General features: G+C 39.5%; 1 protein-coding gene, 1 long non-coding RNA gene and 1 pseudogene across 4 annotated transcripts in view; 2 read left to right on the top strand and 1 right to left on the bottom strand.

Moving 5' to 3' along the window:
• Positions 1-10,662, top strand: part of LOC111329452 (elongator complex protein 6-like) — a 31,850-nt pseudogene extending 21,188 nt beyond the window's left edge. Inside the window, exons 6-8 of the transcript XR_015996811.1 lie at positions 7,634-7,817; positions 8,476-8,628; positions 9,963-10,662. The product of XR_015996811.1 is annotated as an elongator complex protein 6-like (transcript). The remainder of the gene's footprint in view (positions 1-7,633; positions 7,818-8,475; positions 8,629-9,962) is intronic.
• LOC111329453 (uncharacterized) lies at positions 9,925-22,111 on the bottom strand. Of its 2 annotated transcripts, XM_088751116.1 has the most exons (4): positions 21,547-22,111; positions 20,990-21,024; positions 20,566-20,711; positions 9,925-15,009 (listed from the first exon to the last, which is right to left on the bottom strand). In XM_088751116.1, the coding sequence occupies exon 4, from the start codon at positions 14,996-14,998 to the stop codon at positions 11,021-11,023; it is 3,978 nt and encodes a 1,325-aa protein (XP_088607242.1). In that variant the 5' UTR covers positions 14,999-15,009; positions 20,566-20,711; positions 20,990-21,024; positions 21,547-22,111; the 3' UTR covers positions 9,925-11,020. The 2 variants fall into 2 exon arrangements, with proteins under 2 accessions (XP_088607242.1, XP_088607243.1); XM_088751117.1 differs by lacking the exons at positions 20,566-20,711; positions 20,990-21,024.
• The window catches only part of LOC148739324 (uncharacterized), a 31,839-nt gene continuing 22,614 nt past the window's right edge, over positions 12,894-22,118 (top strand). The window contains exon 1 of the long non-coding RNA XR_015997377.1: positions 12,894-12,969. This is a non-coding gene — a long non-coding RNA (uncharacterized LOC148739324). The remainder of the gene's footprint in view (positions 12,970-22,118) is intronic.

Below are 22,118 nucleotides of genomic sequence, written 5' to 3'. Positions count from 1 at the left end.
ATCCTGAAACCTTTAGCTCACTGATAGATTTATTTAATTGTAAAGCGTAAGCTTAAGAAACTGTGGCATGCAAGTGACCGATTCGATTCTCAGTTTTGATCACGTACCAAATATTGCAATTTGTACTCACCACAAACTTTCAGAATCATTAGCTTTATAAATGGCCGCTCGACCCTTGTACCGACCAGTCGATAACTGTAATGTCCCTTCTTTTAGCTTCACGGCGCCGACAACTTGCTTTTCATCAATTTAACACTCGCGCTATTCTCGTTTTCCCATTGAACGACGGTAAAACCCATCTTTAGAGATGTCGTATTTGCAAAACAGTCGAGAAAAGAAATAACTTACGCACAAGCGATCGACGGATGAAAAGTACATTCAAAGATGAGTGCCAAATAAAGGTTTCTTTGTCTACAACCCACGGGCATGATCACGTGGATATTTTGGGAATTGTTATTGGCTTGTAAAGAGAATCTGCTGGCTTGCCCGATTGCAGTCTTAAGAGAACGCGCAGGGTTCGGCTTCTTGACGATGGTTTCATTTAATAGATCAATGGTTTGAAGATGATGTAAATAATGATATGAACTCACTCAATGTAGAAATAATCGAGAAGAATCGAACGTACTACAAATGCACGATTTGTGGCCGAAAGCTGTCGAGGAAACAAAGACTCGAAACCCTGACTTGAGCTGTGTTCACGGCAAAGGTGAGAAACAACACAAGGCAATCACAAGTTCTTTGAATGTGATTACAAACGTGTTTTACCTTCATTATTATAACCGATGGATACCACCTTATGAAGTATAAGAACTACCTAGATGATCACAATGTACCAATACCCAAATCGACGAAGTTGGACCATAACAAGCATTCATCGACACCGTCCATTTCGCGGCCATCTCGATTCCTTTAAGTCTAGATCTTTGACGCTAATCCACTGAGCTTAAAAGCGGTGCCAACAGTCAAGTTCATCTCATAACGAAGAAACATTTGTACAAGAGAAGGAAGCGATTAGAGTATGTTAGAATTCTTGCCTACAAACGAATGTGCATATTCCGAAGCATTGACCCCTGCTTATGATTTATGTTTATGTTTTATGATTTTGGCACAATTCTGCGGACATGAGAGTCATTTTGCATCGCAATCAAAACTTTTTATGATTATGGAATCCAAGAAGCCTTTGAGGTTAGAAAGCAAATCTGTGGTATGAGTGCATTGGATTTAAATTGACAATTTGTACTTAATATAATTGACTGCTGCTTTATGAAAAAATGCATGTTAATGTTAGGATTTACTAAAACTTACTTTAAATAATAAATTCCATGATAAACAAATTGTTCAGGTATTTACATCTCTTGGTACATTCTGTTTAGCACATCTTTCATTGAACCAAATTTTTAAGCCTCTAAAATTACTCCTTATCTTATAACCTTCACATTCAAGGTATTTTGAAGTTCTTGGAATTATTTGGATTTCAGGGCTATTTAATTTGCCTCAAATTCAATACCCAGAAATTCCCAATAATTCCACCCTTGTTAACTTAAAGGTAGTTGCATAGCTGAGAATTCCTAGGAATTCCTAAGAATTCCAAGTCCTCACAAAACTGGAACATTCCTTTCCCAGAAGTTCCCAGTAATTCCAAGCTTTTGAAACCAGAGCTTATTTGCATAGTTAGGAATGTTTGAGAATTCCTAGGAATTCCAAGTCCTCACAAAACTGGAACCTTCCTTTCCCAGAAATTCCCAGTAATTCCAAGCTTTTCAAATCAGAGCTTATTTCCATAGTTGGGAATTTTTGAGAATTCCTAGGAATTCCTAGGAATTCCAAGGAATTCCCAGAAAACTGGGAATTCAGTTCGCAAGGGTACTTTACTGAGGATTTGGTATGTCACATTTGACCCATTATAATTGTATTTCTTACAGTTTGAGTTCAAGAATAATATGGTTCACGTGTACTTATCTCAATCCAATTACTTAGTCTTTGCTTGAATCCTTATATATATTAGTTGATTCATGTTCAAAATGTGTCAAGATTGCATTCAGCCTTCAGAACATTACATTTATCTGTATACTTGACTTAAAGTTCATTGGTGAAATCAGATATTTCACTAGTCTTTATTGTTTAGTTCATCAGTAATGACAGATGTTGTCCTGTCACTGAATGAGATTTTGCCAGTCTTCCTAGTTTTAAGTCGAAGGACAATATGAAATTGTGATTGAAATTAGTCTTATCTAATGTTATGTTGTTTTGAGCTATTGTTTTATCGGTATTGACTTGTTTTCAGTCATTTCATGTATAATTCTAAGAATAGCCCACCATTCAATAGTTCTATGTTTGGTTAGTAGGATTAAGTCTTTTAAGTGTCACACAATGATTACTGTTCTGTCATGCAATGCTTTAAAATTGTCTTGTTAGTGCCTTGCTATTGTATGGCAATCGATTGTATTTTTTAGTAAATGTTTTATTTCATTATTTTAAATTTTTGATTTGCTATTTCTCATTTATTATTTCTTTTAGCTTGCAATCACCCTTCCTTTTTTATCAGTATTATTTCTTTTGTACTTTCCTGTATAAATAAATTTTATTGTGGCTATAAGTCTGTCTTGTTGTTTAAATAACAACATCAGAACCTGCCTTGGTCACATGACACATCATGACAGATTGTAATTAGATTGAGGTCTGCTTGTGCTAAGGAACATATACTACACCGGCAAAGAACATTTTGGGAAACTTGAACAAGCCTACATGGTGTGCAAAAGTCTTCTCTCTCTAGCTTTTCAGATTCCTCACCTTTCATCCCTAATCCAGTTGGGAAGAAGGAGAATTGGGTGGAATTGGTAGTAAACTCAGTGCTGATTTACTTTTAATTAAAAGTCTGCATGTCAAGACTTGCATCACATTCAATGTTATGGTAAAAATTTGAATGCTACTTCATCTTCAGTCAGATGGTTGCCTGGTGACATTTGTACATAATGACAATGATGCTGATGATGAAGAATCTCAGTTGCTATGGATACAGCTGTGTCACCTAGTCAATATTGAGTTTCAAGTCAAAGGGCTCACTATGTGGTTATTTTAAAGATGTACACGGACATGTTAGTAGTGGGGACATAAACCTGAGGAACACCCTTAAAATTATTTGAAACACATTAGAAAGTATAACTACACTAAGTCCAGACCAGGGCAAAGGATGTGAAATAAAACATGTTCCTTCTACTAGATTGAGAAATTTGCACGTACACTATTAGGGTTTTATGTTCTAATCAGGATGAGGGGGGGTGAATAGGGGTATGCAAATCCGCCGATCCGCTACGATTTGATAACCAAATCCGTCAGTCCGTTAAAAAAAAATTGTTAAATCCGAATCCGTTCGCTACTTGCCTCGTAAAAAGGTGAAAAACACACCTTGAGTTGTTGTGTGTTAGGCAATGGCTTTCCTATCGAGCGAATTGCAATCGGTAGGGTACAGTGTCACGGATAAGGCCGGGGGGGGGGACTCCCATATGAAACGAACGGGGATGCTCGTCGGAAATTTTCAATTTGACCACAAAAGGAGACCATCTGGGTGTGGCTTAAGCAAATTTTGACTCCCAAAAGAGACCCCTCATGTTCATGCATTGTCTCCTTGGCACTTGGTAAAATAGAAAACTAGTTAATGTTGAGGTAATGCGGTAAACAAAACGAGTTAAAAAGAAAATTTTACTTCTGTTTTTCTTCGCGTAATTCTGTATTTCTTCGCGGAACCCTAAACGAGACCTAATGGCGGCTTAAAATATTGGCGCTTTGCCTGGAACACCCTCATACCTTGGAACACAGCTCATACCTTGCTCCCATCGTGGTCGCCAAAAATTTTCGGAAGCGAAACGGGAAATCCAAACAAACACTTTAATTCCAACACAGTAAACTGTTAGACTCACGGTAAACGACAACGACCATTAAACAAAACTGCTACTCGATAACCTAAAAACTTTTCAAGTCCCTCCAAAAAATCGCACACATCAAAATTAAAAGGTCTGCGTGATTTGCTTACGATATTATTAGCCTACGTAGTCGCACGCGCACAAGTTCATTAACGTCTTCTTAACATCCGGAATTAAGTCCGGTAGTTCATCATCGTTTATTAACTTAAAAATATCAGTTGTCAACGTTATATTATTTTTCTTCTAACTCTCTTCTGGTGATTTCCGTAAGAAAGACTTCCTCTTGTGCAGACATAGTCGAAGATGGACGTCAGAAATTTAAAACTGCGTTTAAGCAACTTTCCGGCTTATTTCACTTTAATTTGTTGCATTAGACAAACTTTGATGAGAGTTCGTCAGTAAATGCATTTATAACAAGCCTTATATTGAGTACTTCTATATGGAGTCAGTGGAGTCAGAAAGCCGGGTAAGCTTTGATTTGATAGTTGAAGTCCTGATTTTTGACTGTTAGTTGTTAAAGTTTATGGCAATTGGAAGGAAGACTTAAACTATACATTGGGCTCTAAGTACTTCCTGCACATTGCCTCCCTAAAAAATAATCAATAACTTCTCCTTGTCATTTTAAATAGGTCCACCAAGAGTACAAGACTGATCGAGTGGTGCAACAGACTTTGAACAAAAGCGCATCAACTTACGTCCAATCAACAAGATTGGATCGCGCTGCAACTGTATGGTTTCACCAACTGTCAACTCTGACAAATTTTACAATTTCTCTGCACTCGGTGCCTATAAGATCCTTCATCTATCAATTGTAGAATACTGCTTAGGGCCAGTTCTCGCCCTTTTCACGAATAGCTAATTGAAAAAAGTAGTTGTTTGAGTCCACATATATTTTCAAGAGCTTAAGACATAGACTTATCTTGAACCTCTGCCAGAGATCTGAATATTGTCCGAAAATTGTTCAACTGGAAAGCAAAACTTTCATTACATAAACAGGCTGAAAAAGGACAATTCAATTGGTATTACATAGTGTAGCATCAGGACTCAAAATTGCTCGATTTCCAATAATGTTTGGATTTTTAAATTCTTTGACAGATTTCAGCGAAAAGTCTCCACCAAAGGTAAGAAGTAAACAAAGAGTGTAATGAAGCAGTGATTTTCCAGTTCTCATAGATGTGTTTATTTTTTGTTGTTCATGAAATCGCATTTATCAGCTCCAGCACCACCACATGGGGATGTAGACACACGGTTACGCTCTGTTTGAGAAATCAATTTTCATGTTTGTAAACCTTAGATTAATAATTTCAAGTTAAAAACCTGTAGATTTTGTGGAATAAAATGTTACAAAGTGAATTTCAGTGACAAACCACGGATACCTCTGAAGTAGGGAAGTATAATCTTCAGGATAAAGATCGGTGTTTGGCTTCATCGTGGGTCTCGATCGTACAATGGGTTATTCCATTTAAAATCCGCACCCCCCCCCCCCCATTGAAGGCTTTCCTGTAACACCCCTCCAGACAAGAAATTTTTTAACCCCCTTTAGAATTGCCTGAAATTACCCCCTTCAGAATTTTATGTAGCTATCAAGCAAGCCAATTGAACCCCCTTCAGAAACTACTCGTGAGTATTTCTGTCAAGGGTACTTTATGGCGACCCCTCTCAGAAATATGGTTCAACCCCCCTAAGAAAAAATATAGCATTGATCCCCCCTCCCCCTAAGAAATCCCAGGTCTTCAATAGGGGGGTGCAGATATTAAATTGAATGGCCCAATCCCTGGGATTTCTGCAGTAATAAGGGTTGGGGTAGATACAAAGCCAGAGGTAGAAATATTAGCAAATTGGGGAATTGGAAGAAGTATTTCCTACCTCAGTAGCCTTTCAGAACTCGCTATACAATCTAACAGACATCTACATCTACATAATTTATTTACAAAATCCTACGAGGACATACAGCAAATTCCAGTGCAAAGTGCAAAGATAAGAATGAATAAATGTGTATGTGCAGCTAAGTAATAAATAATTTCGACACAGTAATTCTAAAATAAATAGAAATTGGTAGAGCTAAAACTTAAGCAGAGAGATAATTATACACAGCCACTTTAAAGTTATACTTGGTGAAGTCATACTTATGATATTTGATGGTAAACTATTCCATTCATCAATTGTTCTAGGCCAAAAAACTGTATTTATACTCATCACATGATGTTTCTAGCAAAATAAACTTCATTGGATCAAAGCTTCTAGTTTTCATTACAGTTTTATGTTTCACATAAGGTGGTATATTGATCACTGATTAGCCATGTAGTGTATTGTACATTAAAGTTAGTCTGTTCGCTTTCCTTCTGTGCTCGAACTTAACTGTTGGCCAAGTAAGATGGTTTAATGCTTGGGTAACACAGCCTTCCTGTCTTGAATATTTTTTAGTAGCAAAACTTGCAGCACGTCGCTGTACTTGTTTGAGCCAGTTATTTTGGTACACCCTGTAAGGATACCATGCAGTACTTCCATATTCTAAAATAGGTCTTAATGCTTGAGCCTTAACTCCTAGGTCTTACCAAAGAGGACATAAATTAGAGGCTAAGTTGTCGCTAGCTGTTTATCAAAGTTACTTTCGACTCATTATACATCACACCTGTGGTGTGGTCAACTTCATACTGTTGATTTTTAAGGAACCCTTCATATCCCTCTATCCCACCCCCCCCTGCCATCCCTCTTCAAAAGCACAATCAGTGGGGACCCCATGATATCATATTTGACAATGGTGTTAGGTAAAGTGGCAGAGGTCAGTGGTTCGAATCCCGTACAGGCCTGAAATTTTTTTCAGGTCTGATTTTCACTATTGCTCAAATAGTGCTTTACTGCGAAGGATCGTTCTCATATACATTACAGTAATGTTGCACAGAAATTGGTGAGGACTAGACCTGTCCATATTAATTTTTTTAACTTTATGTAGAATTGACATAATTGATAATTTATTTACCATGATTTTAATTTTTTAAAAATCTTGAAGAAGGGACAGTAAGACCCAATGTAGCATAATTAAGAAAACATTTTTTGATGATACCAACAAGTTTACATCAAGATTTGTATCGTCCTTTTCATAATTCTGGGCATGTATTTGGCATAATTTGTTTTCTTTTGCATATGCATCTAGTTAGTACCTACCAGTGTCTAACTCACTGGCTACCAGTTATAAGTGTGTATGAATCATTCTTTCCATTTTTTTTTCACTTCTTTCATTTCTTCCATTTCTTTCATTTCTTCCTTTTTTTTCCATTTCTTCCATTTCTTCCATTTCTTCCATTTCTTTCATGAAGATAAGATTACCCCTAATGCATAGGAAAAGAGAGCAATTTCCTGACTTTCTGATCAAAAGGTGTGGGAATGGCTGATTCTCCCACATTGGTCTTAGAAGTATAGATGGACAAACTTTTCAAGGAAACCTAGAAATATGCTCTTAGCAGGAAGGGTAGCATCAACCCCTATTTTCTTGAGGGCATTATAGATAAACAAACTATGCAAGGAAATCTGTTAAAATGCTCCGCACAAGAAAGGTAGAAACAACCTTATTTCTTGTCTGCCACTGTAGACATACATTTTTAACTATGGACTGTGGAGTTCCAATTCTAACAATACATGGTCAACCACTTTCTAAAATGTTTTTTGTTAATTGAAGGTTGAAAACAAATATCATTTTTAATTTGTTTCCATAGAGCCCCAACATTTACTCTTCAGCCATTATACAACAGAATCAAGTCATCTTTGGGTGATGAAACAAAGCCCTGTTTGCTTCTGATTGATGATCTAACAGCTCTTCTCTCTATTGGAGTTCATCTTCAGCAAATCACCAATTTCATACACTACTGTGCTGTTCTGATGTGTCACTCGCCAACTGTAGTATGTAATGTCACAAAGTACCATTTCAAGATATTTGAATCCTTTATTTGGCGGCACTGGAGGACTCTAGTCAAATGAATTCTCCATTAATTCAGAAACTTCTCCTTGTTTAGGTTTTCTTTTTTCAAACTTTTCACTCCCAAGATCTTCTCAGTAATTCTCCTTACTGTCTGTTATACAACTCTTCTGATGTCAATTCAGAGAATTTGTTAGTGGGTCAGATAATGACACCCTTATTAATATTTTCATTTCTTTTTTCTCATCAGTTGTTTGCTTGGATATAGTTAGTTGATATTGTGGTCACCTATGAGGGTAAAAGGGTTAAATAATGGTTAGCCATGCAGTCTGCTATCAAAAATTGACTGCTGGCACATGACAGACTGTAATTAGATTGAGGTCTGCTTGTGCTAATGAAATACACAAAGGACATTTTGGGAAACTTGAACAAGACTACAGTATGTGCTTAGTTTTGGTCTGCAATAAGTCTTCCCTCTCTAGCTTTTGAAATTCCTCAGCTTTCTTCCCTAATCCAGTTGGGACAAAGGAGAATTGAGTGGAATTAGCAGTAAACTCAGTGCTGATTTACTGAAGTCTCCATGTCAAGACTTGCATCACAGTCAATGTTATGGTAAAAATTTGATTGCTATTTCACTTTCAGTCAGATGGTTGCCTGGTGACACTTGTACATAGTGACAATGATGCTGATGATGAGGAATCCCAGTTGCTATGGAAACAGCTGTGTTACCTTGCCAATATCGAGTTTCAAGTCAAAGGGCTCACCAGTGGTTATTGTAAAGATGTACATGGACAGGTTAGTAGTGGGGAGATAAAACCTGAGGAACACCCTCAAAATTATTTGAAACACATCCAAAGAGTCATCCTTAGTAAGTATAACTACACTAAGCCCAAACCAGGGCAAAGGATGGGAATTAGAACATGTTTCTTCTACTACATTGAGAAATTTGCACATACACTATTAGGGTTGAATGTTCTAATCAGGGTCAAAGAATTTTATCTGAAATTCTCCTCAGGGTAGTATAACTGCAGTATTGGCAATACTGAAGTCGGTAAGAAAACAAAAACTATTTTATGATAACCTGGATTATAAACATATTTTTATTGGTTTTTACCAATATTCTATTGGAGGACAGATGCAGGGATGATGTTTCTGATTACAGCTGCACTTTTTTCATTATCATATAAAACAAACAGATTGCAAGTGCCGTGTGGGTTTGCACCGTAATAAAGTTCATAAGATGTCAAAACGTGCTAAAACATTAGTGACACACTCAGCTACACCTCATTTAGTGCCACTTTTTTGACGTCATGACTGAGATCTGTTACCAAGCGGACCCAGGCTAACATGGAACCTATTTGGTAGTTAAACCGCCTCGCGGTTAGCTCCATGGATAGAGCGCAAGACTGTTGAGCGGGAGGTTGAGGGTTCGAGCCCGGGCCGGACCAACACTCAAGGTCTTAAAATAATTGAGCAGAATATGCTACCTTTCTATAACGTCAAGAAATTGTTAGATATTCTGGTCTTCTCGGATAGGGACGAGTAAATGGAGGTCCCGTCTCCTGCAGGGTTAGGGGTAGGAGACGTTAATTCCCACACACGAGATTACTGTGTGATGGATGTCCTCCCCTGGGGTGGAATGGGTGGGTTAATACAGCAGATCTACATCAGCTAAGCTGCCAATTAATCAACCTGCTTAAACAAATAAATACTAAATAAATACTAAATACTAATGTAATTACAGGTGCTGCATAGGCCAATTATGAAGTATTTTTTTTTCTCTAAAGAAGACAATCCACTGTGTTTCCCCAATGGAATATAAATAGGTCTGGCTTGTGCATTTAATCCTTTGACTTCCAGAAGTGATTGACATGTAAGTTCTCCCTAGAATATTCATACATTATCCTGCAAACAAGTAATGAGAATACTCAAACTTATCAGGTAGAAGTTGTTTTCTTGATTTACACCAAATTCTGGCAACTTACTTACAAGGAAATGTGTAACAGCTAGAGGGGAGAATTAACGACCAGATCTTGGGAGTCAAAGGGTAAATTCTCCTTCTTAAATTGTAGGTAGATCACAACAGGTATGGAAAGTTGATTTTTTTTTTTTTATTTTCCTGTTTTCAGTTAACCATAACTAGAAGAGACCAGAGGAACACTAAGCACAGCTCAAAAATTGTTCAATACAAGATACACGACAAAAATGTCACTTGCTTCGCTCCTGGAATGTCAAAGGCAGTTCTTTAGAAAATAAACAAGAATTGATCCTGTGATAATCTTTCTTACAAAACACGATGCTATCGACGTTGCCGATCCCAGCACTATGCAGGACGCGTGTCATAAATGAACTTGGTAATGGGCCTAATGGTCATCGTAGAGTCTCTGTGACTCAGTGGTAGAGCATCAAAGCGCGGATTCCGAAGGACTGAGGGCCTGCGACTCAGCATTGTTTCTTTGTCCCACGCCCGTGATAAGATACAAAAAGCGTTTTTCCCCACTTCTTCATGGAGCTCAAACACTTACCACTTTTCCCATTCTATTTACAATCTTTCATTACTGAGGGTGGCACTTTACAGATAATCTATATGTAACTCTCGGGAAAAAAAATTGAAAAAGAGACAGAATAAAATAATAATTGACATGTGAACATTGAAAGTAATGCATATATACCTGGGAGTTCAGTGGATGAAAACCTAGATAACTCAGTAGTTGCATTTGTTTGTCTTATTTTGTTATCACAAGAACTGAAAGAAGAGCAGTGCTGAAATTCGCAATGTAGAATGTTCTCAAGTCTTGCCATACCGAAAATAAACTAATGTCATCCGTACGAGTACTTTACCCGAGGTAAAATTAGATTTCTAAAACTGTTTCGTGTCCTTCTCGAGTAAACAGAGGCCAAGCCTACGTCAGAGTAAACGTGAACTGAATCGTAACACATGGAAAGTAAAAAACTCATAAAATCCACACCCCGACATCAAGACACAGAACTGTTCTACAAACCTTACACTAAAGAGAGCTCTGCGTGGGAATTTATGAATTTTCTTTTCGATCACTCGTAGAACTGTGAACATTTTTCCCACATGTCAGAACAGAAAATTAAATTTGGTTCCCAAGACGGCAGAAAAATTAATCTAAATCTTACTACCTCAATCAAAAAGGTCCTACAAGGAGTTTCTAATTTCTTTTCAATGCACTGAAGCATTGCTTCGTTTTCCAAAACCACGCGTGGGCCACCGAGTAACGGGCTCAGGTCCAGGCGTTTTAGAAAGATTGACCAGTGCGCGATCATCATACTCTTTTCCCTTTTTAACGTCACCCAGTTTGCGGTGCACAATTCCCAGGTTCTGGTACGTACTTGCGACATCAACATGGTCAGGTCCGAGTATTTTCAAACGAATGGTCAGTGCGCGATCATGAAACTCTTTTGCCTGACTCAGTTCACCCAGATTGCAATGCACATTTCCCAGGTTTTCGTACGTGCTTGCGACGTCGACATTGTCAGGTCCGAGTTTTTTTAGACGAATGGCCAGTGCGCGATCATGAAACTCTTTTGCCTGACTCAGTTCACCCAGATTGTAATGCACAGTTCCCAGGTTGGCGTACGTCGCTGCGACATCAACATGGTCAGGTCCAAGTTTTATTAGACGAATGGCCAGTGCGCGATCATAAAACTCTTTTGCCTGACTCAGTTCACCCAGATTGCAATGCACATTTCCCAGGTTGGCGTACGTCCGTGCGACATCGACATGGTCAGGTCCGAGTTTTTTAAGAATGGCCAGTGCGCGATCATAAAACTCTTTTCCCTGACTCAAATCACCCAGATTGCGATGCACATTTCCCAGGCTGGCGTACGTCCGTGCGACATCGACACGGTCAGGTCCGAGTTTTTTAAGAATAATGGCCAGTGCGCGATCATAAAACTCTTTTCCCTGACTCAAATCACCCAGATTGCGATGCACATTTCCCAGGCTGGCGTACGTCCGTGCGACATCGACATGGTCAGGTCCGAGTTTTTTTAGGCGAATGGCCAGTGCGCGATCATAAAACTCTTTTCCCTGACTCAAATCACCCAGATTGCGATGCACATTTCCCAGGCTGGCGTACGTCCGTGCGACATCGACATGGTCAGGTCCGAGTTTTTTTAGGCGAATGGCCAGTGCGCGATCATGAAACTCTTTTGCCTGACTCAGTTCACCCAGGTTGTAATGCACAGTTCCCAGGTTGGCGTACGTCCGTGCGACATCGACATGGTCAGGTCCGAGTTTTTTAAGAATAATGGCCAGTGCGCGATCATAAAACTCTTTTCCCTGACTCAAATCACCCAGATTGCGATGCACATTTCCCAGGCTGGCGTACGTCCGTGCGACATCGACATGGTCAGGTCCGAGTTTTTTTAGGCGAATGGCCAGTGCGCGATCATAAAACTCTTTTCCCTGACTCAAATCACCCAGCTTGTAATGCACATTTCCCAGGCTGGCGTACGTCCGTGCGACATCGACATGGTCAGGTCCGAGTTTTTTTAGGCGAATGGCCAGTGCGCGATCATGAAACTCTTTTGCCTGACTCAGTTCACCCAGGTTGTAATGCACAGTTCCCAGGTTGGCGTACGTCCATGCGACATCGACATGGTCAGGTCCGAGTTTTTTAAGAATAATGGCCAGTGCGCGATCATAAAACTCTTTTCCCTGACTCAGTTCACCCTGCTTGATGTGCACACTTCCCAGGTTTTCGCACGTGCTTGCGACGTGGACATTGTCAGGTCCGAGTTTTTTTAGACGAATGGCCAGTGCGCGATCATGAAACTCTTTTGCCTGACTCAGTTCACCCAGCTTGTAATGCACAGTTCCCAGGTTGGCGTACGTCCATGCGACATCGACATGGTCAGGTCCGAGTTTTTTAAGAATGGCCAGTGCGCGATCATAAAACTCTTTTCCCTGACTCCAATCACCCAGATTGCAATGCACAATTCCCAGGTTACCGTACGTCCGTGCGACACCGACATGGTCAGGTCCGAGTTTTTTTAGACGAATGGCCAGTGCGCGATCAAAAAACTCTTTTGCCTGACTCAGCTCACCCAGCTTGATGTGCACACATCCAAGGTTGTTATACGTGCTTGCAAGATCAACATGCTCAGGTCCGAGGGCTTTTACCTGGATGCGAAACGACAGCTCGTAATATTCTTTTGCCTCGGCGAACGTGCAATACTTATTGCAAGTTTTCGCAAGTTTGTTGAAGAACAACGTAGAAGACGTATGGAAGATATCGTTTTCTGCAACTTCAGATACAGTTTCCTTGGAATAGGTCTGTCTAATTGTTCTTACTAACGTTCGTAAATGAGGAACGGTACCCGTTCCTTTACCAACTGAATTCAAGTCATTTGGATCAATTAGTTTATAATCTTCCACAAACTGGAACAGTGCCTTAACGATCGCTTTCAAGACTACTACTTCACGTTCCTGAGTATTTCTCCCAACAACTTTGCTGACGGCATCGTGCGTAACCTGATGTACTCTAATATACACACCACTCTCATTTTCGTCGAACAGCAACAGAGGGCATCTTCGAATCTTCATCCTAATGTCATCTTCATCTTGCATATCTACCTCTACGTTTCGAATGTAATTGACTGCTATCTCAAGACTCAATGGCTGTGCTGCACAGAAGGAAAGCAAAGTAAGAGTGTGTTTGAGTACAGCGTTACTGGACTTCATCTCTTCTTCAACAGCTATCTCTAATACCTCAGTCATAGATTTTGGGTAAGTTAGGTTCGTTTCTACAAAACTTCTTGCAGTTGCAACTCCTTGGCCCTTCTCGAGTCTTTGTAGGTAATTCCTCCATCCAAAATTCTCATTAGTCTGCTTAGCCTCCTTGACATAGATTGCGGCAATTGCTAAGGCAAGTGGCTGATAGTCCAATACTTGAGCAACTTTGTCTGTCTCACAATCTGAGATACCAGAAAGCTTTTCTAGAAGGGACCTCGCATCTTGAAGCTCCACACCTTTGCTGACAGAGACGTGACAAATAAAACAACTAGTGGACGGAACAGACGCGATGTCTTGTGTCGTTATCAGCAACTGACCCCTCGCCCACTGTTCATCTCCAGACTCTGGCAAATGAGCATAAATGTTAGAGATGCTTCTGACGTTATCAACAACTAGAAGCCAAGAAGTGTAGAGCTCGATTTTTGTGCCGATTAAAGTCTTCAAGTTAGAAATCTTCTCGTCTGAGCTCAAATCGGGAGAGTTAAACGTGTTGGAAATGACATATTCTGGGCACTTAAGCTTCCGGGCAAAGGAGACATACGATTCTAAAAGAGTCTTAGGGCTTTCAGCATTTACTGTCATCACAAAGGATGAAGAATGTTGGATTTCATTAACTTGATCGAAGACTCTTTTCGATACGAGACCAGCTAACTGAGATTTGCCACTTCCTGGGTTGCCAGAGATGTAAAAGTAACTCAATCTGTTCTTGTTGGCCTCTTTGAGGTCTTTCAACTGCTTTACAATTTTAGCCACCTCAAAATCACGATCTGCAACTTCATGTGTGGGTTTAGGCGGGAGGACGCAGAAGGCAGAAATATCTTTGTTTAGTTGAGCTTCGAGTACCTCTACTTCCTGTTTTAGGTCCTCAACCCTTTTCAACACATTATTCAATTCCTCGGTGGGGAAGCTTGTCTGATTTTGAATCGCTTGAATTTGGTCGGTGGAGAGGCCAAGAGCTCGGAAGGACACGTCAACATTCTTGATTGCAATTTGAAAATCTGTATCTGAGAGAGTACCATGTGGCATGTGTGCAAAGTCTTCGTTACGAAACTTTCTGAGATCATCCACTTTTGATTGTATAGTTGGATTCAGACCATTCCCGATACAATCGGAGAAAAGGATGGCGTAAAACAGCATGGTGCAATCCCATTCATCTCTGTTTCCGTTGACCATGGTGGCCAGAAGACGGTTTTTTTCCCTTTGCTTACGCGGAGATTCGCTCTTCTTGAAGTCCAGACCATTTTGTGGCTCGTCTTTCCACTCACCTAACGTTGTCTTGTAACGACCATCCCATTCCTGTTTAAAGATTGCTCGCAGACCCTCGGCAATGATATCAGTGGTGAGATAGCAGACACGGAAATAATTCAGCTGTTCGTTGGTGTATTCTGGAGCAGTGGCCATGTAAAGCTTGACTGAGAAAAAATTGAATATAGTAGGATATTTATTGCCATGCAGGTGAATTATAAACTGCTTTAGCCAAGTTTAAGGGACGGTTCTTAGTTAAGAGGTTGGACGAGCGGAGGACATGGGAGGGGAGAGAGGGGGGTGGTCGGACTGCGGTTGTGTCATGATCTGCATGATGTCTGTGCGATACCTCACGCGATGGAAAACCGAAACCAGGGATATCACACATTTAAGTAACTTTCTTGCTGGTCTCACTTTGTTAAACTAGATAATTAGCCAACCCAAGACCAGGCCTTACTTGGTCTTGTATTGGGTCAGTAAAGGGGGAAAGGGTAAACTTTGCTGGACAGGATATCGTTTTCACTTCAATTCTGACGTGTAATTGCAGTCTAATTTGATAATCACCTGGTCAATTTCCTAAACAGCATGAACTACCGTAAACTACCTCTTATAAACCCTAAGCTTTTGCAACTTCCTAAGGAGCTTTAGGGCCTATAAACTAAAGAACTGCAATAGAAAAAAACCATCGAGACGAGCTATATCACTGCTGATCAAAATACGCTTTGCATTTACTGGTTCTTAATTAAGCTTTAAAACGTCATGATCAATCGAATTTAAGGGCCGATTATTTAACTTTTAAAGGGGGGGTGGGTGATTTCTGGTCATCAAGAAATTTTTTTCCAACAATCTGCTGGGAAGGATATTTTCCGTTTTAAATGCTCTTTTTTTTCTGCTACATTTGGGGTGCATGCAATTTTTTTCTTCCAACAAGCGCTTAAAGAAATTTTTTTTTTCAAAATCACCCACCCCCCTCCCGGCTCCCCTCAAGAGTTAAATGGTCGGCCCCTTATTCCAGTACATTTAGAACAGAACTAAAGCTAACAACACGAATGAAACCGGAAAGTAACAAAACGGAATTTTAGATTTTTCCCTTAAAGTTCATCTTCGACAATTAAAAAGAAATAATAAAATTGTTGTTCCGAAAAATTTTTTTTCAAATTTCAGTTTTAATTAGTACAGAGTTCCCATCTCTAAAAACAAGAAGAGACAGACGGAGGCTTATACACAGGGGGGGGTGGGGGTGGTGTATAATCGTTATAATCGGTCTATAAACGGCGACAAAGGCGTCGAAGTTGATGCACCTCAGCAGAGGAGAAGGATCCAAGATTTCTTTTTGTTAATTTGAATGCCCGGCTGTTACTAACATTTCCTTTCCGAAATATTAATACAAAGCGTCATATTTTACCATATAGAAAAAATTTGAAATAAATTTTGCCACATCATATGTCTTTTTTGACATGTCCTTCGAATTCTAGCTTCGTATAATCGCGCTTACAGATGATATACTTAGTGAACAAACAATATTATAGTTTTACAGCACACAAACTGTTTTTTTTTAACTATTTCAGGGACTGATGTATATTTATTGCTTATCGCGGGGGAGGGGTGGAACTGAGAATATTAGTTGCGCGTACGATAAAAATTTACCTAACTCCCCGTCCCCAGGCTCATTAATATTCAAATAACATCCCTTTATTTGCAGTTTGTAGGCAGTCAATTCTCTATAATTTGGTTGTATCAAATAAGTTGAAATTGTAAATTGGCCACCGTAAAGAGCTAAAAAGCTGACGTTTCGAGCGTGAGCTCTTCGTCAGGGCGAAAGAAGGTATTGTGGGTTGTGTGTGGGTTTATATGCAGAAAGTGGAGCTATGCTATTGGTGGGAACATGGTGACGAGAAGAACATGAATGAAGTAGTAGAATGAAAAGCATTCGTTGACACCTATGGAATTGAGAGTGCCGATTTGAAAGATAAACTTTTGTTCAAGAGTTTTGCGGCTTTCCGAGCTACCTAAATGTAAGGAAAGACCGCAGATTGCTTAGAATGATTAGGTAAATTATAGTGTCTAGCGACTGGTTTTGATGCGTCCTTGCCATTCCTTTCTAAGTCGCGAAGGTGTTCTTAGAATTGGTCTCCTAGTCGTCTTCCTGTTTCGCCGATGCATATCTTTTTACAATAAATGCAAGTTGTGTATGCAATAGATGACGTTGGCAGAGGTGCTCGTGAAGTGATCTGTGATCTTAATGGATCGTTTGGGTCCCGATATTTTCTCAGCGTTGTGAATGAAAGAACAAGCTTTGCATCGTGCGCGAGTGGATTCAAAAGTGCCGGGTTGGTCACTAGTTTGGAAAGAGCTCCTGACCAAAAAATTGCCTGTGTTTTTGTCGCGTTTGAATGAAATGAGTGGAGGTTGGAAAAGATGGTGCCAGTCTCTGGATCGTTTTGAAGTAATTTAAAGTTTCTTATGATAAATATATTTTATTATTTGTTGTGTAGTATCGCTGAGTTTTTTTACGAGTTGTGCCATATTCTGACTAGCCCGTAAGGCGAGTCAAAATACAAATAGTCTGCAAACCAAATTTCTAGGAGAACTCTTTGTCGGAGTGTACATACTTACCGCCATTTCGATTTCGGAATAACACATAAATTATCATTAAATGGCCAATTTTTACATAATTTATTGAAATCGATGCCAGGGCCTTTTCCCGTCCCACCCCCAACGAGGTTAAAATGCCCTAGGAGCGAGGTTGATGAAATCACCATTTCACGAAACAAAGATAAAAGCTATTAGATCACTTGTTGGAATAGAGAGGCTTGAGGCCCAGAATGATGATTAGCCAGTTTCAGTCATGTTTCCACGCGGAGTAATGATTTGAGATGCCTTGCTGGATAATTTTTTGAAAGGAAGAGAAACAATAACGGTTCAAGTCAGGTTTCGCGAAAAACTGTTATTCCGCAATTTCCATGCAAAAAGGCGGTTCGCCGTTTACGGCTACGCAACAAAATCACGTTTCACTACAAAAAAATATCATTTTCCCTTACAATTATCAGTGCTAGTAATATTGATTTAATATCACTTAATATGAACTAATGACCATTTATTATTAACTATTACCGACACGACTTGTACCCACACCCACGATCCACGACCCACGTCTTGTACCCACGACCCACGACTACTAATTAAACCCAAAGACCACGCCGTTAGCGGTTAAGTTCTTTCGGTTTGTCACCCGTATGTCAGTGTCAAATTACCCCCGTCTTTAACAAGAAACAGAGTGCGTTGCGATAAAAGTCGGCACACACGAGAGGACCAAATTTTTAGTCCTTGCGAGTAGATTTTGTGGCAAAAATGGCTGGTTCACAGGATGGGACTTTTCCTCGCGACTTGTCGCAGGGACTAGCCCCCTCGTGTGTTATATTATTACGACCTTAAAAGACAACGATCACAAGTTGAGTCAGTCACGTACCGTACTTACAATTTCATACTCTGCAGCTACTGCACTTGATAATAATTGGCCACGAACTACATCATAAGTATCAATGTCATAATAATCTGCACAGTATCGCGTCAGCAATTTTGTTGCAGTTGGCGCGCCCTACGAGCCACCTCCACCTCTGGTATATAGTTGTTAAACTAGTTTATACTAAATTAGTGGATAGTGTTGAAGGCGCAGTCTGATTGGCTACTCACACTCTGAATATTCTTTGTAAATCTCAGCAACTCGTGCGGGATTTGCGGCTGAAAATATTGTAAACTTTGCCGGAACATATCAAACTGTCTCCCCACTGCGATGGACATCTTTTTTTGTCGGTTTCAGCCTGGCGCGGCCGCTAACCCAGATGCCCTCCTGAGCAAAATTTTCAAAATGGCGGAAAAGCCAAAGAGAGAGATAAGAGAACCAAAGCGATTCTGCAACGAATACTCAGCATACACCCCTGTTAAAAAAGTCATTGCACAGAGAAAAGATGCAAAAATGTATGATGTTGAAGTCACGGAGGTTGACAAACCCAACAAGAGACTGAAAATTCACTACATTGGCTACAGTACACGCTTCGATGAGTGGAGACCCTTCGGGGACGGTGAAGGATCTGAATATTTTACTTCGAAATTGTATAGATTAGTAGGCTGCAACAAAAATTTATTGGACGACGTTTAGGGTAAAAACAGCAATCTAACCTGAAAAAAATGTATTTATTCCGACTGTTTCGGAAAATAACTTTACAAATCTTACTTGTTTATTTCGTAAGTAAACGATGGTAAATTAATACCCGAAGCGCTTTCCGAGCTACCCGATTCTTCTCCCACTGCTTTCACGCTTATAAAACAGGAAACGAGCAAAAGGAGGAAGGTGTGGCTGTTTTGACTAGCCATTTGACGAGGTTCAATCTGTTCCTTTTCGACAATTTACATATTAGAACAAAGGAGATTTGTTCCTCTCTTTGATTTTGGCGGTACATTTTCAATTTGCGCTGGCGTAAGAGAGAAATCGCCCAAGACTCCTTTCTCAGTCTTGTTTTGACCACGAACGCCTTCTTAATTTTGACGGACCCGCTCGGGAAAAGGTGAAAATGACGAGGGAAAAACTTTACTTTGTAGTACGAAAATACACAAAATGGAAATCCATGATATTATAGTTCAATATTATGGTGGTACATTGTTAAATTTTTGTACAGAGGGTCGGCAAGATGATATAACATCCAAAAATCGCACTCGATTTGAGTGGGCCGATGAGGTTAGCGTGGTCACGAAATTCAGTTAGAGACTATTTGTACACCGTGAGTTTGATATGAAGTGAGTTAAAACCAACTTTTCAACGCTATATTATCTAACTGTTCACTAAAACAACCATTCACGCCAGTTTCGGCGGTTGGCGGTGGATATTTATATTTTGTTTGACTATCCGGTGATATTTCTCAAGTGACATTTCTCAATTTTCTACCCTTACATTCTGTAAGATAAAACTCTGCGTTGAAAATTTAATTCAAGACCAAAGATCGTTGTGTTGATGTTACTGAAAAAGAAGAAACAGTTGTTTATTCAGAAACTCAAACCAGAGAACAATATAAATTGAATTTTCCACTCAGTACAAGATGAACTGATCGTAATTTTTTTTCCCAAGCGCTGCAAAAATATTTGAAAGATAAAAAAACACAGTAGTTTACATTTGGTGCGAGAATATGCTCGTATATCTTTCTTGGACTGTCTCATCTGTCTATTTATCTTATCCGAGAAACGAACAGTTTTTCTGGTGCCAAGTTCAAGGGAAACTGTAAGCTTCGACAGGTATTTGAATCAACAAGAATTATATCGCAAATTGATTAAGAGAGATGGTTAAGTTTTGAGCTCGGAAAGAAATAGAGAAAGATGTTCTTGACAAGACGAAAAACATCTATCTTTAAGAATCATATCATCAGATCATGGTTTGATTACTTAAATTTTCTTTTCATCTAGCCCACCAAAATGTTAATCTCGATCGAGAGAAAATGTTGAAAGGTACTTTTTTCTTGCTTTAGATTTCAAGGGGGGAAGAGGTCGTATGTATCAAGGGGTACGTAGTGTGTTATAACTAGGAAAACCAACGCATGAACTGAATTTTTTTATTAAAAGTCAAAAATGAAGTTAGCTCGTGTTATTTCAAAAATATTATAACAAATATCAATCAAAGCAACGAAAATTCACGTGTTTAAAGGAGCCAACGAACCCATAACAAAACTAGTTACCTGACTTTTCGCGAAAACGTGAAGGACCTTCAAGTGGTATGGCGTGAGTGTTGCTGTTTTTTTTTTAACCAATTACTGAGCGCAGCGAAGCTTAACCAGTGAAGTCCCGGATTGTTTTAAGATAACCAGTGGAAAATTGTTCTAATCTGCAGAAAAATCGAAACATAATAATTTGCGACAAGAAACATTTTCCTACCTTTATTCTCTGACATCCTCGATTGCCATAAAATGTCATAACATTAGATCGAGAATCACTGTGGGACCTTGGAAATGTAAAGCAGCGTAATCATCGAATAGTTGTGAAGGTAAATCGAAATAACGAAACCACAAAGAAGAAGAAAGGTTTTAAATTAATTCCTGTTTCATTCTCTTGGTTGTGCTAAGTTTAACATAATTATAAAAAATAGAGACCTTAGTACAATACCTCTGAGCATTCCAAACAACTGAGCAGTGCTCAACCTTGAATGGAAGTAACAACAACGCACGTTGGTAAATATTTTACAAACTCGGTAAAAGTTCGTAAACAGAAATTCCCTTCGAGACATTTTGCATAAATCGTGTCGATGTTGTTCGTGCAATGGTAAATAAGCCGTATTTTTACTCATCTTAAGAATCGTCTGGTTAACAGGTTTTGAACTAACTCACGGCCCATAAATCGATATGCACAGCTCGTTCATGGTTCAATCCCGGAATTGAATCTTTCAGTAGTTCAACAATTTTTCTTTATTTCAAAGCTTGCTGTCAGCATTATATTATTTCTCTTCTAATTCTCTTCTGATAATTCCCGGAGGAAAGACTGCCTCTTGTGCAAACATAGTCAGTCAAAGATGGACGCTGGAAATTTTCGAAATATCATTTGAATTCGCAAAATCTCTTCTTGCGAACGCAGACATTGCCAGTGTAATAATGCATGCATCCTCTGAATTCTGAAGCAAACAACCCCGAGTGTACTTATCTTAACTATAAATTAATTATACTCACTTGTCAAACGTTTCTGTAAGTGTCTCACTCAGCAGCTTCCCTCCTAAACTCTTTCCAGAGACTTGAGTAAATTGTGCTTACGTTTCACCCGAGATGAAAATCGAAAGCAAAAGCAAATGAGTTTGTGTGTTGATTGCATGATCACATGATGCCCACAGGGCGTTATTGTAACTTTATTAAAAGATAGTCTGCCGTGGCCCTAGCCTTTTTGGGGGCCTTGAACAAAGCGAGCACAGGAGAGGTCTTACAGGAGCAGACCCTGTAGCAGCCGGCTGGCGTTGTTCAAAGTTATTCGAAGAGACGCTTGCACTGAACCGCTTATGACGAGGGCCTGCTCGCAAACTAATAATGTTAAGAATGCGCCTCGAACCGTTACAAAAGCTGCTTCGTTATGAATATCATCAGAAGAACACTTTCTCTAAGATTGCGTGATGCGGGATCAACTTTGCGTGATGTCTGTGCGGTTTCACACTCGATACTAAACGGAAACACGCATGTCACACCGACATTTAAGCAACTTTCTAGCTTTTTTATATATTATTCGACAGAATTCGATAATATTTCCGCAGTAA

The sequence above is a fragment of the Stylophora pistillata genome, chromosome 2, assembly GCF_964205215.1.
Source record: "Stylophora pistillata chromosome 2, jaStyPist1.2, whole genome shotgun sequence".
Taxonomy (NCBI): Eukaryota; Metazoa; Cnidaria; class Anthozoa; order Scleractinia; family Pocilloporidae; genus Stylophora; species Stylophora pistillata.
Note: the sequence above shows the minus strand (reverse complement) of the source record. Positions and strands in the feature narration are given on the sequence as shown.